The following is a 14,878-nucleotide window of genomic DNA, read 5'->3' as shown; positions in this document are numbered from 1 at the left end:
GTTTAGTTAAATTTGGATATTGTTGTAACAAATTAGCATATTTAGAAGTTTTATCCAAAGTACTAATAACATCATCAACAGATATTGTTGTTACGTGGTGTCGAACGGACAGATTAGTTATTCCATCAATAAGTTTTTTGTTATGAATATCTATTAAAAGCTTAAATTTATTCAAAAAGTCAGCTCCTATTATTGCTTTATCAACTTTAGCTAATATAAAAGGAAATTTAAATTCTCTTCTAAGTCCTAAATTTAAGTTCAAAATTTTAATTCCATAAGTAGGAATTTCTGTTCCATTCGCCGCATATAGTTTAAAATCATCTGTTGTTTTATTTCGATGAGTTGCAGGAATAAGACTAACATCAGCTCCTGAATCCACTAAGAACCGCAGTCCTGTGTTTTTGTCCTTTACAAATAAACGAAACTTGCGGCTTTCATTAATATCAGCAACAGCGGTAGCCGCTAATCCTGTTGCATCTTGGAGTTTCCCGCCTTTTCGCTCCAAGCACATGGCAAGTAACATTTATCAGGTCGGCAACGATCGCCAAATTTAAAATGATAAAAACAATATTTACCTTTCTGGTTAAATCGCTTAGTTGAACGACTGCGGCTTCGAGATATATTCCGGCGATGATTTATAAATTTGGATCTAGAACGGTCATTTATTTGCAGTGAATCAATTTTTTGTTCTAAAGCAGCTATTCTTACAAATAAAGCATCAGTATAGTTAACATTTGGCGAAACAGCACAAACTTCCTTTTCCGATTTCATCTCATGAATTTTATCAGCCATCGTAGCCAGTTTGTCTAAACCTTCTTCACTTACAAGAAGAATATTTCGAATAAAATCAGGCATTTTATCCAGCCATAAAGATTTCAACACTTTTTCTGAAAAATCGTCCGCTCCTAAATTTTTCATCTTCTGCAAAAGCTGACTTGGCTTGTTATCGCCAAGGTCTATTCCAGTAACTATGCGCTGAATTCTCTTGTTTTCACTTTCTTTGAACATATTTAAAAGTCTTTCTTTCGCCAGGGCATATTTATTAGGCTTAGTGTCCTTAATAATATCCCATATATGCTCAATATATTTCGGTTCAAGCTGGGAAACCAAATAGTTGAATTTAGTTTCTTCAGTAGAAATTTTATTTATTTCAAACTGAGCTTCAACTGGATAAAACCAAATGTCTGGTTTATCACACCAAAATGGTGGAATTTTTATGCTTACTTTATTTGCTTCGGCATCCATAACAGTAGTTGTTTCAGTCGTAGAATGTTCGCTATCCGTTGTCATCGTAAAACCAGGGTCACCAATGTTGCTACTGGCGATAGGCGAGGATCGAACTCGCAACCTTATGGTTCGTAGCCGAGTAACATGACCACAAGACAAAAGAAATTTCTCATGTCTCGTAGCTGTTATCTGGCTTATAAAGCGTCACCACAAGATCAAACAATGTATATGTTCGTTACGTTAATGAAATTCATTGTATTGAGAAAATGGTGTTTTTTTGTTTTTATTGGCGATCATCGTCTACAGTGCTCCATTCCTCTTTCTGTCATAGATTTCATCCCTACACACTTATAATACATTCGTTATTTTTTAATTAACAACCAAAATATTGACTAGAAATAATTTATATGGCAGAACAAGGTTTGCCGGGTCAGCTAATAAACTTATAAAATGAAGAATTTTATTCAATGAACTTCCCTACAAATTTCCAAGTTTAAATAAAAGCAAAGAAAGCGTTTCTTTTATCTCAATTTCAACACCCGCAGAATAAAGCGATTCAATGAAGCAATATTATTTTGTTTCTCATTATAATAACCAGCAGGAATGGTCTCCCCATACTCTTTAATAAACCTGTCATGCCAGAGAATGTCTTATATGGCATTGCCATACAATAGTTACGAAATATTAGCCGGCGTCCTGGCATAGGGGTAGCGCGTCTTCTTCGTGATCTGGGCGTCCCGGGTTCGAGTCCCGGTTTGGGCATGGTTGTTCTTCTGTTGTTCTATCTGTGAGATGTGTGAATGTGCACTCCTGTAAAAAGGGGTTGTGCAAGCGAATGAGTGATGCGTGAGTGGCAAAGTCGTACTCTTGGCCCTAGTTGGCGCTCCTATAAAAAATAAGAGACGTTCCCCCTCAGGCTTAAATCGCTGTCTTCGTAACAGTGGGCTTGTCAGTGGCAAGTGCCATAAGAAACAAACAAAACGAAATATTAACTTTTGGCGTGAATTTATCATTATTATTGAATCTATTGTGCCATGCTAGGCGAGTTATTTGGTGATTTATCCTTGGCATGCGCTAATGGTATCCAAAAATCAAATTTCTGTTTTGGATACATTTTTCTCATGTTTGGAACAAAGATTTGACACAAAACTGCACTTGCAGTCACAAAATCTCATATGTAATTTAAGTCATTGTGTTTTTTAATTATATCGTTTACATGCTTTTTAAAATACAAATCGGCAGACAGTCAACCCATGGTTGGATTCGGCTCAAAATTTGATGTGTCTACACTACAGATGTTAAATTGTGTACCAAGTTTAATATATCTAGCTCTCTTGGTTTAGAAATGACTGTTCTAATTAATATTCGAACAGACTGACATCCCCTGAACAGGTTTTACTCAAAATTTGATAGAAATCTGCAAATTTCATGTAAAGGCTGTTTACCAAATTTCAGCTGTTTAGTTCACAGCGTTTTTTTAGTCATTTTTTTTTATCACAGACAGATGAACAGACAGACATTTCCCAAAAATGTGTTTTTCGAACTCGGGGTGGTCTAAAATGCGGTGATTCGTCAAAATCTTGAGTTCGAATTTTTTTACGATTACTATACTTTCCATAAACTACGTATATGTATAAAATGTGTACAAAATTAATTTCTCAAAAATTATTAAAACTAAAGAAAAAGTTCATTCATTCAAACAAAATTTTTATAATTGAAAAACCATTTTGTAACCTTTAAAACGGCGTTAAAATAATTTTTGTGCGATAATATGCTTTGATGTTATGATGAAAATACATTAAGACACTATTTTTATTTTTTAAATTAAACTTCGAATGAAAAGTTTGAGAAATCCCTTCTTAGTGTGGCTCTAATGCCCTCAACATAACTTCCCGAATTTCATGCTCCTAACTTCAGCACTGCACGATGTTGAGGACAAACCATTTTATATACTAGAGAGAGTATACAATGTATTAAGAGAGGCGTCATTGAAAAAAAAATTCCTGTAGAAATTATAAAAAGAAAGAAAAATTGTTATAAAAGAATTGAATTTTAGCCCTAAATTATAATAATCTCCAAAAAACTTTTTTTAATAATTTTTTTAAAAAATTTTAAGTACCACATCCCGCATTTTTTTTTCTTTGATCAAAACTAAAATTTGGCGAGATTGGCCCAAAAAATGAAAATTTTCAAATGGATGTGGACATTCCAAAAACACAACGAAAGATATCATGATCACTGAAAATTTAAGGCTTCAAGTTAAAATTTTATCATACTAAATTTTACACGATTGATTACTGCAATTACATACCGCAATTTATTACAATTCAATATAGTTCAGTTGAATACCTGTATAACTTGTCGTTCGGGTGATTTCTTCAAAACGACATATTAATGAGAATGATGATAGAATATATAAGTGTTTTTAGAGAAGTATATCTTTTTGACCACCCAATTTATCTTTCAGTTTTCTTATTTTAAGTTAATCTGATCAATTTGCATATTCTTCTTTAACAAAACATTAAAGTTTAAATACTTACTTATCAGGTATAACTTTTAAAAAAATTCATCAACATCTAAAACATTAAAAGTTGAAGTTAGTACGTTTTTCAAATCACATGAAGTAATGGTGGAGTACGTTTCACTACTGCCCTTTCCGGATAACTTTTCTAGTCTTTTAATATATGGCAATGTAAATTTTTGAAGAAAAATGGCACAAAAAAAGAAAAGAAAGAAAAAGAATCATGAAGCGTTATCTTAATATTTACTGGAACCTCTGAATTTCTTCTTCGATTTCTTCCCTTCTGTTTTCTTTTTTGTTACATCCGGTAAACAAGTCATTACGATCAGGATTTCGATGTATAATAATCAACTTGTGGGGGGAAAAGACAAAATGAAAAATTCTCTTCTTTCTTCATTAGAAAATTAAGCACTTTTTAAGGATTTTTCTCAAAATGAAGCACTTTTAAGGTGCTTAAAAATGGTTTTCAAATTTAAGCACTTTTGATGACGCTACGCACCCTGCCCCCCCCCCCCCCCAGATGGCCGGCCCTGAATATAATACCAAATGCAGATTAAAAATGTGCATAAAAGCATCCTATTGCTTGCCAAGCATGCTTCTAGAGCGTTCAAAAATGTGCGCGCCCTGTGAATGTATAGAACGCTGTGCGCAATGCGTTAAAACCTTAATAAGACGTCACTCAGTTTAAATTATCCTTTGGTTCCGTCATGGCCTCATTCACAATATTGTAAAATAGCCATCCTTTTTCATCATTGAAAAGTTTTTTAAAAATCATCATCAAAAGAGTGCAGCATCATTGATATTAATGCGTTTGTCCATATTGATAACGAAATTGTTCACAAGCGACGGTAAAAGTGTCAAGTCTATTTCTTCTTATTTTAGCTTTCTATCCAGATAAATAATACAAATGCTATTTGTTTTAATTCCTCGATATATTCTGAAACTGTATATATACAATTAAAAAGAAATTTGTGGATATAAAGGTTTTACATTGCAAAGCAATTTAATTTTCAACAGATCATCAGTTTTTTTATTAAAAGAAATAGCTATCAGAATAACAAAGAAGTAATTAATTATTACTTAAATTAGAATTAAAATAAATGCTTCATTAAAACCATCAATACACCATTGCATAATTGCCGTAATACTTTGTTGTTAAATGTACTTTAGATCTATTACTCATTGTCTCCATGCTAGTCGAGATAAAAGATCTAATATTCTGAAAATCTGTCACATATACAATATTCCTAATTTGTTAATGAAAAGCTGTGATGACTTTGTATTCAAAATACTGGGGCCTTGAAGCCGAAAATTAGATTCGAAACCCTATTTCACAGAAATTTTTCTGTGTATGTCAGCATGATGATTGCAAATGATCGAACGCGAATTGAAAATTACGAGGCCGGCTTGAAAATATATAATGTATCCTTATAAAGTTGAAAAAGTGTTTATTTCCCTAAGTATAGCGTCTAGACCTATACTTCCAATTTAAAGTTCGAATTGTCAGTGTGGCACCGAAAAAAGATCTATAAATCATGTAATCAAAGCCTATGCACTATAGAGAGAGAACACAGACTGAGACGGCCGCGAAATTTTATATCCCTTGGCGCCGAACTCATAAAAATTTCAGTTATTAAATCTTCTATTAGAGACATTTTGTCAAAGCTCTTGTCTTTAGTTCTCTACTAATGTAAAAATTTAACGTACATTTAATGCACTTTATGCATTTTTAATGTTTCAGAATTTAATATGTAATGTAAAATGTTATTTTTTTTTCTTATCTTCTTTCTGTACCAATATGCGTTTTCTCTAGAGGGTTCTTGTTTTTTGAAAGGGTCCGATAGCATCAAGAGTCGTTTATTCCTTCGTGTTAAGTGGGGCGGCCCCATCAAGTTTCCCCCATGGCATCTGGCTAGGTCGGGGTACTGCTTGCACATGCTTCCAATTCCAAAATTATATTAAGACAGGTAATTGTATAAAAGCATTCTGAATTCTATTTAGATCCATAATAAAAAAATTTATTAAGAAATTATTGTTTTTATACATCCGCTATAATTTGAAACTATCGGTTAGTAAAATATTTTTCTCACATTCATTTCTACAGACACTTTTGTATCCATAAAATTTGCAAAGATGTTAAAAGTAATCACTTTTTAGCTGAAATAATACAGTTCTAAAATGTTTTATGAAACACTTATTACTCCAATAATTATTTTATTAAAACAAACTCAAATTACAAAAAAGAAAAAAAAAATCAAATCTTGGGGCAAATGTTCATTTTCTTCCACCAATTGTGATTCGAGGAACACGTACGGGATCCTTGTGTTGTTACTGACCACGTGTGCGCTGCTATTTTTTCGAAAAAGGAATCCGAATGTTCTGGGAAGAGACAGAAAACAGATCTTTCCATGCGCGATACCAATTTCGGTAGAAAATCTTCAGAACATTCAATTGGCGAAGATTCTCCTTTTGGTGAAGCACACACCAATATGTCTTCATCTTTGACGTCTGACGCACGCGGAAAAAACGCATAAAGAAGGTCCCCGCTCTTCTTCAGGAGCTGCTTCACGTCACTCACAGAATCTTTGTTCTTATTCTGAAAAGATAGCTATTATTAGAATGGTGAGGAAATGGTCTTCGTCACGTGTTCTCTATACGCAGATAGCACAGTCTGTAGCACAATATTGTACGATATTATACAATATTATTCAATATTAAACAATATTATATAATAATGCGAATATTGTTTTACATCAAAATATTGTACAATGCATGTGTGCTACCAGGGTAGAAGAAAATAATTGTTCTTATTCAATAATTTCCCAAATTAAGTATCGTAACGCCTCTCGTAGTAGTACCACAAGATTTAAAATATTTAGATATTATTGAACAGAATTTTGATTTCTGAGGAAGAATAGAATGGAGTATCAACTATATTCATTAACACATGAATATCAGAATAATATAATAATGACATATGACATGAATATCACATTGAAATATTTAGAATACTATTAAGATGGATCTAATATTTTAGGACAAAATTTTATCTAAATAATTCATTTCATTTGAGATTTTTGTTAAAAAAAATCCCTTCAACAGTTTTTAACGAAGAAGTTGAATATTGCATATTGTTGTACATACAACATTGCATAAACAATATAGCAAAATTTGTACAATATTGCGAAAACTATACTGAAAACTTTATGTTTATCTACGTTGATGAGTTTTGAAATTAAAATATTATCAGTTGTATATGTATAAAATCATATGTATTTGTTATATGTATTTAATAATGTTTTACATTTTATTATGCGTCATCTGAAGCGACCATATGAAAAGAATGCGTCTAAACACATTCTATTTTTGTTTCTTTTTCTTTTCGGCTTTTAATAAAATATTCTAGGTCATCCTTCATTTGTTTAAAAAATCTAACTAAGCATACGGTTCTAAAATATTTAGGTGTAAAAATGTTTTTCCCTTCCATTCTTTTTTACGATAGATAGATATAAATATAAGATAGATAGATATAGAGGGAGAGAAAAATAACAAAATAATTTTGTTTAAGCAAATTATCCAGAGTTAAAGCAGCTGCATTTTACAGGAAACAAAAATGTTAAAGAGAGACCAAAACAATTTTGTTTAAGCAAATTATCCAGAGTTAAAGCAGCTGCAATTAACAGGAAACATAAATGTTTCTTTTTCTCAGGGTTTCAGTTTTAACATTTCTAAATAAAGGAAGTAGGAAACAAACTTTTTACTTACTAGTGTTTCCTTTGTTGTTAGCAAAAGGAAGAGCTTGGAGTGAAATAAATCGCAATCCATGGTCTGCAAAATTGATCTCAGCACATTTGAAATATCGATGTCTCCTTCCCCATCGAACTCGAATCTTTTCAGGGCATCGCGCACATTCGGCCATGCCCTTTCAATAGAAGGAAAAAAAAATGAATTTTACTTCTTAAAAGTACCAAATTTCAAAGGACACATACATAGAGAATTAAACGAAGACTTACATACAATACTAAAAAGGAATTTCCAGTAAGTAGTTCTTTTTTTTAATATTGGTTTTTCAAAAATTACTTTAATATAATATAATTAAATATGCAAAAAGATGTTTAACGTGTTCGCTGCCGTGATGGATGCATGCGATTCGTACCACTATCTAATAAGATGCTTACTTATTTGCTCTCGTTTAAATTGTAATAAAGAAAATACCTAATTAGATAGTGTGAATGAATCACAGGCGATTCACGTGCTGAACAAAGTGTTAGAACAAGGAGACAAACTAAACATAGGCTTGTTCTACTCCCATCAAATTCCACATTGACGGAGAACTTAAGCTGCCACGCGAATGCGAGTGACAAGGTACTCAACGTGTTAATTGAATTTTAAAATTGTTATTATTGAAAGCATATAAGCTTGAATACGAATTTTGAAGCATTTCTAAAAAATAAAATATATATCTGAATGCATTAAAAAAAGAAAATCCATGGTCAAAATAGTACTTGATATCAATTTACGTTATGGCATCATTCAGGGTTTGATATTCTGATCATATTTTGAAGTAAATATTTGTCATCATAGAATTCTGGATTCAAGTTATCACAAAAAATTTACTCTTTTATATTAGATTTTGGTACATTCTGTATTCCTAATGTAGTACATTTTGTAATTTTAAATTATAATAATTAAAATACTTTCTGCAATGTTTGCATGTATTTTATTTGTTTATCTGATTTTATAGCGATTATTTTACTTTGCATCAACAGAATATTTCTCTTAATAATAATTAAATAACTATTCATTTTTATAGATTTTTTTCATGCCATTTCTCTTCTATTTCAGCATTTCACAAAAGACTCGCCTTTCAGATTGAAATGCATTGATTTAGGAAATGGAACTAAAAATTCTTTGAGTGGAAAAAGCCTGAAATGGAACGAATACAAAAATAAATAAATTTTAGACTTCATAAAAAATATAGATTTTTGAGACTTATATTTCTCTGTTTGAAAAGGATGAAAAGTTAATCTAAACATTTAAATGTGAACGTGGATTTGTACCGGTTATCGACGAACTTCTTATTCTATTCACTCGAGGTTGTTGCGCCAATCATAAATATTTCAAAAATTAATTTTTTTCTCTCAATTTCTAACATTTGCTGACATTTCCTTTCCAAAAGTTTTATTATGTTTTGATAAAAAAAATTAAAATAATTGTTGTTAACCACTTCTTATTACTATATCGCTGCTGGTTGGTATAACTTACCGCCATTCAGTTCAGTTTCATTTCAAATCGAAAGAGTCTGCTTCAAAAATGATCGAAGATCAGATTCATTCGAATGTGAGATCGAAAGTCCTCACGGAAAACAGTTTCTTTGTCAATATCGAGTTCAGAGTCGATCCGCAGTCATAAAAAATAGTAAGTAGTTGGCATAATTAAAATCTTTTCATTTTTTTCTCTTCACTTTTCCTAAACATCTTCCTTTGTTTTCCTTTTTCCTCCACTTAACTTTAAAATAGACTAGAGGAATACTTTTCCTACCTGTTAATTTATTTCTTCTTCTTTACTCCTCGTGTTACAGACCAACAGTATTCTTTCTGAAGAAGTAAAATAAGCATGTACTCTTTTAGACACATGACTTTGAATTACTTTGGATTTTAACCATTTTATAAAAACACGCCTAATTATGACGGCACGGCTTCTTCAGTTTCGCTTTAGTCACCACACACTGGTAAACTTAGACGTGATCTTTTCTTCGTTTTGAAATATTTTATTTCAATCAACGGAGGTATGGGCGTATCAATTTAAATACTATTGATTGATTTATATCTTTTATCAAATATGGTTGATGACACAAACGATAACATAAATTTAACTATGCAAAATAATCGTAATCCAGAAGTAAACAAAATGGCTGTAAAACCACAAGTTTTTTGGCGACATAAACCGAAATTATGGTTTTTATAACTTGAAGCACAGTTTTCGAACAGTAATGTCATTCAAGATTTAACCAAGTATAATCATCATTATTGCTACAATTCAAATTGAAAACAGTTTCAGAATTGATTTTTTTAAAGTTAGAAGAGGGTTTAAATACTAAAATTGAAATCCTAATTAATTAGAAATTAGTTTTTTCTTCATATACGATATAGTCGCAAAGATTAGTACTTGATGCTGAATGTAAGAAATTGTTTTAAAGATGTTAAAACCTTTTTTTTGTGTGTGATTCTTTATGTTTCTAAGTTGACAATCACTAAAAGTATAACCTCGAAACGAGGATACATTCTTGAGAAATTAGAAAAAATCGTTATTTCATACTACTTACCTCTGTTTTATGTGGAAGATAGATTGGTCTCGTGAATTTCGACCACCAAAGCCAACCAAACTGAAAAGAACATTGGAGAAACCGTTTGCTGCAAACTGATTATTGAGTGTCAACATCAGCTGCTCGATGTCTTCGAGAGTAGATCCCAAAATCTTCAACGAATGGTGCTCTTGAACGACGAGAACTATTTCGATCTCTTGACTTTCAAAATGCTGGACATTTCCTGAGAAAAACAGAAGGAAGGGAAAATCAATTTTAATGAGTTGTTGTTAGTTATCAGTCAAGTCAAAGAGCCAGGGTCAACTTTCAATTTCAAAGCTGTGCTAAAATTATCAAAGAAAATAATATTTGAAGCCAGTCGGAGGGGTCTCCCCTAAACATTCTCGCATACTCTTTAATAAACTCGTCATGGCAGAGTGAACGCTTTGTATGGATGGCACTGGCGTACAATAATTACAAAGTATTAAATTTTTGACGTGAATTTAGCACTTTTTCTGAATCTGTCGTGACATCCTTGGCCAGTTTTTTGGTGATTCATTCCTGACCTGTCGTTAATAGTATCCGAAAATGGATTTTTTTGCTTTAGACATGTTTTTCTCAACCGAATGAAACAAAGACTTGACACAAAATCCCATACGAAATTTGATATATTTAAATCAATTCGTTTTTGAATGATCGCTTTTACATAATTCTGAAAGTACATACCGACAAACAATCACCACTTTGTTGGATTTGGCTGAAATTTTGACAGGATTCTGCACTTTAGATGTTAAATCTGTATGCCGAATCTTATCCAAATCTCTCCGTTTTGTTGTTTAACTTGTATTCGAACAACCTGACAGACGAAGTTTTTCTGAGCAGATTTTACTCAAAATTTGACAGAAATCTGCAAATTTGCTGTAAAGACCTACTAAATTTCTACTGTCTAGCTCAAATTGTCTTTGAATTATCTTTGTCACAGACAGAGGGACATTTTTCAAAAAAATGTGTTTTTGGTACTCAGAGTGGTCTAAAACTTGGAGATTTGTCAAACTCTCGCTTTCGAATTTTTCACGATAACTATAGACTTTCTATTTACTAAGTATGCGGGAAAATAATTATTGAAAATTGCTACTATTCTTACATAAACTGAAATCTCATTGTCAGTAGTACCTAGACCAAATTTTCAGATAGTTTCTTTACCGATAGAGCTCCAAATACCTCATATTAACGTATGTTCACCTTCTGTTTAATCAGTACGTAATCCCGCCAATGTACTGCAGTGCCCTCAAGCGGTAAATTCTCAGATTTTCATATACAAATTCATCAAGCATTATATAAAACAGGATTGAATCCTAAAAAATTCAAAATAAAAATTCACTGCATTAATATTTAATTAATTTACTTTGTAACTTCTTAAATAAAATCCTCTCCATTCTTTTCCATGCATGAATTATATAATCCAGTTAAATAAAAGCACCAAACAGAACTGCCAAACTTCATTTTCATGCTTGGGTGATTAATTATGAAACAATTTTCAAAATTCTGTTAGATCCTTTCATTTTCATTTTCTTTAGAAATATATATATTTTTAAAAAAACACTTTCATGACAATTAGATTTTTTTTTTTTTTTTTTGCTTAAAACGTTTTTTGAATTTTAAATTATGGCTTTGCAGCAGTTCTTTTTCATTGCTTTTAACTACTCTAAATATAAATTTATTATGTAAAATAATAAGAAAACCCGATGAACCAACCATCCAGTCCCAACTCTGGCAATTTTTATTTCATTTGAAATCTCATGATATCTAGATATATCATCCATGGTCACCTATTCTTCACTATTCTCCAGTTTTGAGAGAAATATTGAAACACTATTCCACTGTACATTTTCTACGAACAAATTTATGACAAATTCCTTTCATCATCGTCGGTTTTTTTAAATACATAAATGCTTATGATCTTTAGATACATCATTCAAGACTTGTTGCCAAGCATGCTGAAGTTTCGGAGGATAGTACATATTGAAACTTTTTCAAAACTACGAGTTGTTAACAATTCCATTTATATCGCCAATTTACGAAATTTCTGTTGTTGTTGCTTACGGCACTTGTCATAGACAAGCCCGCTTATGAAGGGTGCGATTTTAAGTCGAGTTTTTAGAGTCTTTTATTTCAGTAGCGCCATCTAGGGTCAACAGTACGTGTTAGTACTCATGCTTCACAGCCCTTTTCACGGAGCGCACTTCATTCATACATTTCATTCACTCATCTTCAGATCGTAATTTAGACTCGAATGAATCAGAGAACAACCATCTCTGATCCAGTACCCTTAGTGGTACTGTCTCGACTTGGAGGACTTTGTGGTACGACAAATTTAAACGTGCCTCAGCCATCATGGACACGGAGAGTCGGCTGGGTTCGAATTTACAATCTAAGGGATGCGAATCCAACACCTTACGAACCAGGCTACTCCGGCCTATGGAATTTCTAATCCATTAGAATGTTTTAGGTTTACCTGTTCACAATTAATTTTAAATGGTACTTGCTTTTGACGTAATAAGTAGCTCATCAGTGGTAGTTGACATGACAAAATTATATTGTTGACAAGTAGATGGTCATTGCAGGCGGCTCCCAATAATATTAAAAATAATAGTAATAATAAATTAAAAAAGGTCACCTTTGGGGCTCGTTGAATTAAGGAAATTTCCATAAATGCATAAAGCAGAATATCCTGAGATAGCATCTTCTTTGAAGCCTAACTTGCACATGTCTACAAATTGCTGTAGAATATTCCAATTCAGATGGCACAGCTGCAGTAAAACTCTTGTGCAGAATTTTGCATTGCCGCTTGATGTAGGAAATTCGATCTTCTGGTTGAGATTTTTACATTCAGCTTTGCCCGAAATTTCATATTTGCTTACGAATTCCAAAATGCTGGGTGATGTTTTTCTTTCAGGCATCTGGAAGAAATATTCAAAGAAGTACGGTTTTATGGAAAATAAGCATCTTATAGAAGCAATAAGTGAGCTGAGTATACAAATATGAATAACACCAATGTAGATGCAAACGCTCTTAAATATCTTTTTTTCTATATGTAATAAATTCAGAGGTTTAGCAGGAATCAAAATGAAAGTTAATACATCTACTAAGTGAATTTCATTATCGATCAAATACGACAGATGTGACTGATGAACAAAATGATCATTGAAATGTTCATACTAATATATATATATATATAAATTAACCCTTTGCGCTCGGACAAGTAATTCGATGCATAATTATACACTTAATACATGTATTTGTTTATTGCACCAAATATTAAATGCATATAATTGCTTTAAGTTGAATTTCCTTGAAAAAAAGGAATCTACATATTTTTACACTTTTGTAGGCCATTTTAGAAATCACAATTGAAAAATAAATAAATAAACGTCAAAATGATGCACCGCCTTGAATGGCGAGTGAGAGGCACCATCCGAGTGCAAAGGATTTAATACATTTTTTCTTCATCCGAATAACAAATGATTTCTTTTACGTTTTTATTTGGTTGGCAGCTACTTTCCCGTTATTCTTTTTAAATTTTAACATTCTGTGCACCATTAAATATTTTTGGCATAACGTTTCAGATCATTCGAATAAGGTATTTAGTTCTACCAGAATCTATGTTCTTCTTTTGTTCTAGTTAATTTATGTTCATATTCAGATCAATGAAATAGAATATAAAGTGGAGAAAAATTAGAATTTTCGATACCTTTTTTTTTGCTTTTAATCAAGGCTCTGAGAACCCAAAAATCTACTGTGTAGAGACTCATGATGGCTCTTAAAATGCTAATGAAGATAAACTAATACTTGCGGTAGAGCTAAAAATGATGAATACCATGCTTCTATAAAAAGTGGTTTATTGAACTATAAGAAGGGGCATGCAGTCACCTCGCAACGGTATAGCATCGCATTCGGTCTTCGATTCTAGTTCTGGCGGGTCATGATTCGCGCAGTTATAAAAAGGAACAACTCTTGAATGGGAGATCGCCAACTTGGCGCATTGGTAGCAAAGTACTTAAGACTGTGTATGGTGTGGGTGACACAGCTGAAAGAACAATTCGTGATTGGTATGCGAAGTTCAAAAAAACTGAAAATTTTGACTTCAAAGATGCATCTAGTTTTGGATGCCCAGTTGTGTTCGATGAAGAGTGATTAAACAAACTTTTGTGCTAAAATTCGCTTCAAATGACAATGAAATTGGCAGAGAAAATGAAATATTCTGATATTGCTATAAAGAAGAATCTTTACTCATTGGGAAAGATTCAGAAGTGTGGAGCATAAGTTCCGCATGCTTTAACTGAACAACAATAAGAAGAATCAACGAGCTACAATCTCGACTGGTTTGCTTGTTGAGCATTGAGAAGAAGTTGTAAACAACAAAGAATAATACATTATTGATTAAATAGTTAACTCTTATTGAAAAACAAACTTTAAAAAATGTTTAAAAAACATTGAGAATTTAATTGCCAACCAATAGATAAAACAAAAATAAGATTTGATTGATATAATATCTTTATATAGAATTGAATGTTCATTTGTTTGTTTGAACTATCTACAAACAATTCCTTGGGAAAATAAACAAAAACTGGCACACATGTTCCTTAGTTTAATTTAGTTTTAACGTCCCGTTTTAAAACAACACTAGGGCTTTTTTGGGATTGATCTCGTAATTTTGAACCACTGTCAGATGACGAGGACGACACCCGAGTTGGCTCTCCCTCTCCAAACTTCCGCATCTCCAAACAGCTTCAATGGAATCGGATCTCGAACTTGAAAGCCTCCGG

The 14,878-nt window shown here is 32.2% G+C and overlaps 1 protein-coding gene across 3 annotated transcripts in view; it reads right to left on the bottom strand.

Moving 5' to 3' along the window:
- Positions 1 to 5,960: 5,960 nt before the first annotated feature.
- The window catches only part of LOC129988064 (uncharacterized), a 111,876-nt gene continuing 102,958 nt past the window's right edge, over positions 5,961 to 14,878 (bottom strand). For all 3 annotated transcript variants that reach the window (XM_056096168.1, XM_056096170.1, XM_056096169.1), the window contains exons 33-36: positions 12,730 to 13,012; positions 10,074 to 10,296; positions 7,514 to 7,670; positions 5,961 to 6,344 (exon numbers count right to left, since the gene is read on the bottom strand). In XM_056096168.1, coding sequence (XP_055952143.1) covers positions 6,003 to 6,344; positions 7,514 to 7,670; positions 10,074 to 10,296; positions 12,730 to 13,012 — 1,005 coding nt within the window. In that variant the 3' untranslated portion in view covers positions 5,961 to 6,002. The remainder of the gene's footprint in view (positions 6,345 to 7,513; positions 7,671 to 10,073; positions 10,297 to 12,729; positions 13,013 to 14,878) is intronic.

This window comes from Argiope bruennichi, chromosome 10 (genome assembly GCF_947563725.1).
Source record: "Argiope bruennichi chromosome 10, qqArgBrue1.1, whole genome shotgun sequence".
Lineage (NCBI taxonomy): Eukaryota > Metazoa > Arthropoda > Arachnida > Araneae > Araneidae > Argiope > Argiope bruennichi.
Note: the sequence above shows the minus strand (reverse complement) of the source record. Positions and strands in the feature narration are given on the sequence as shown.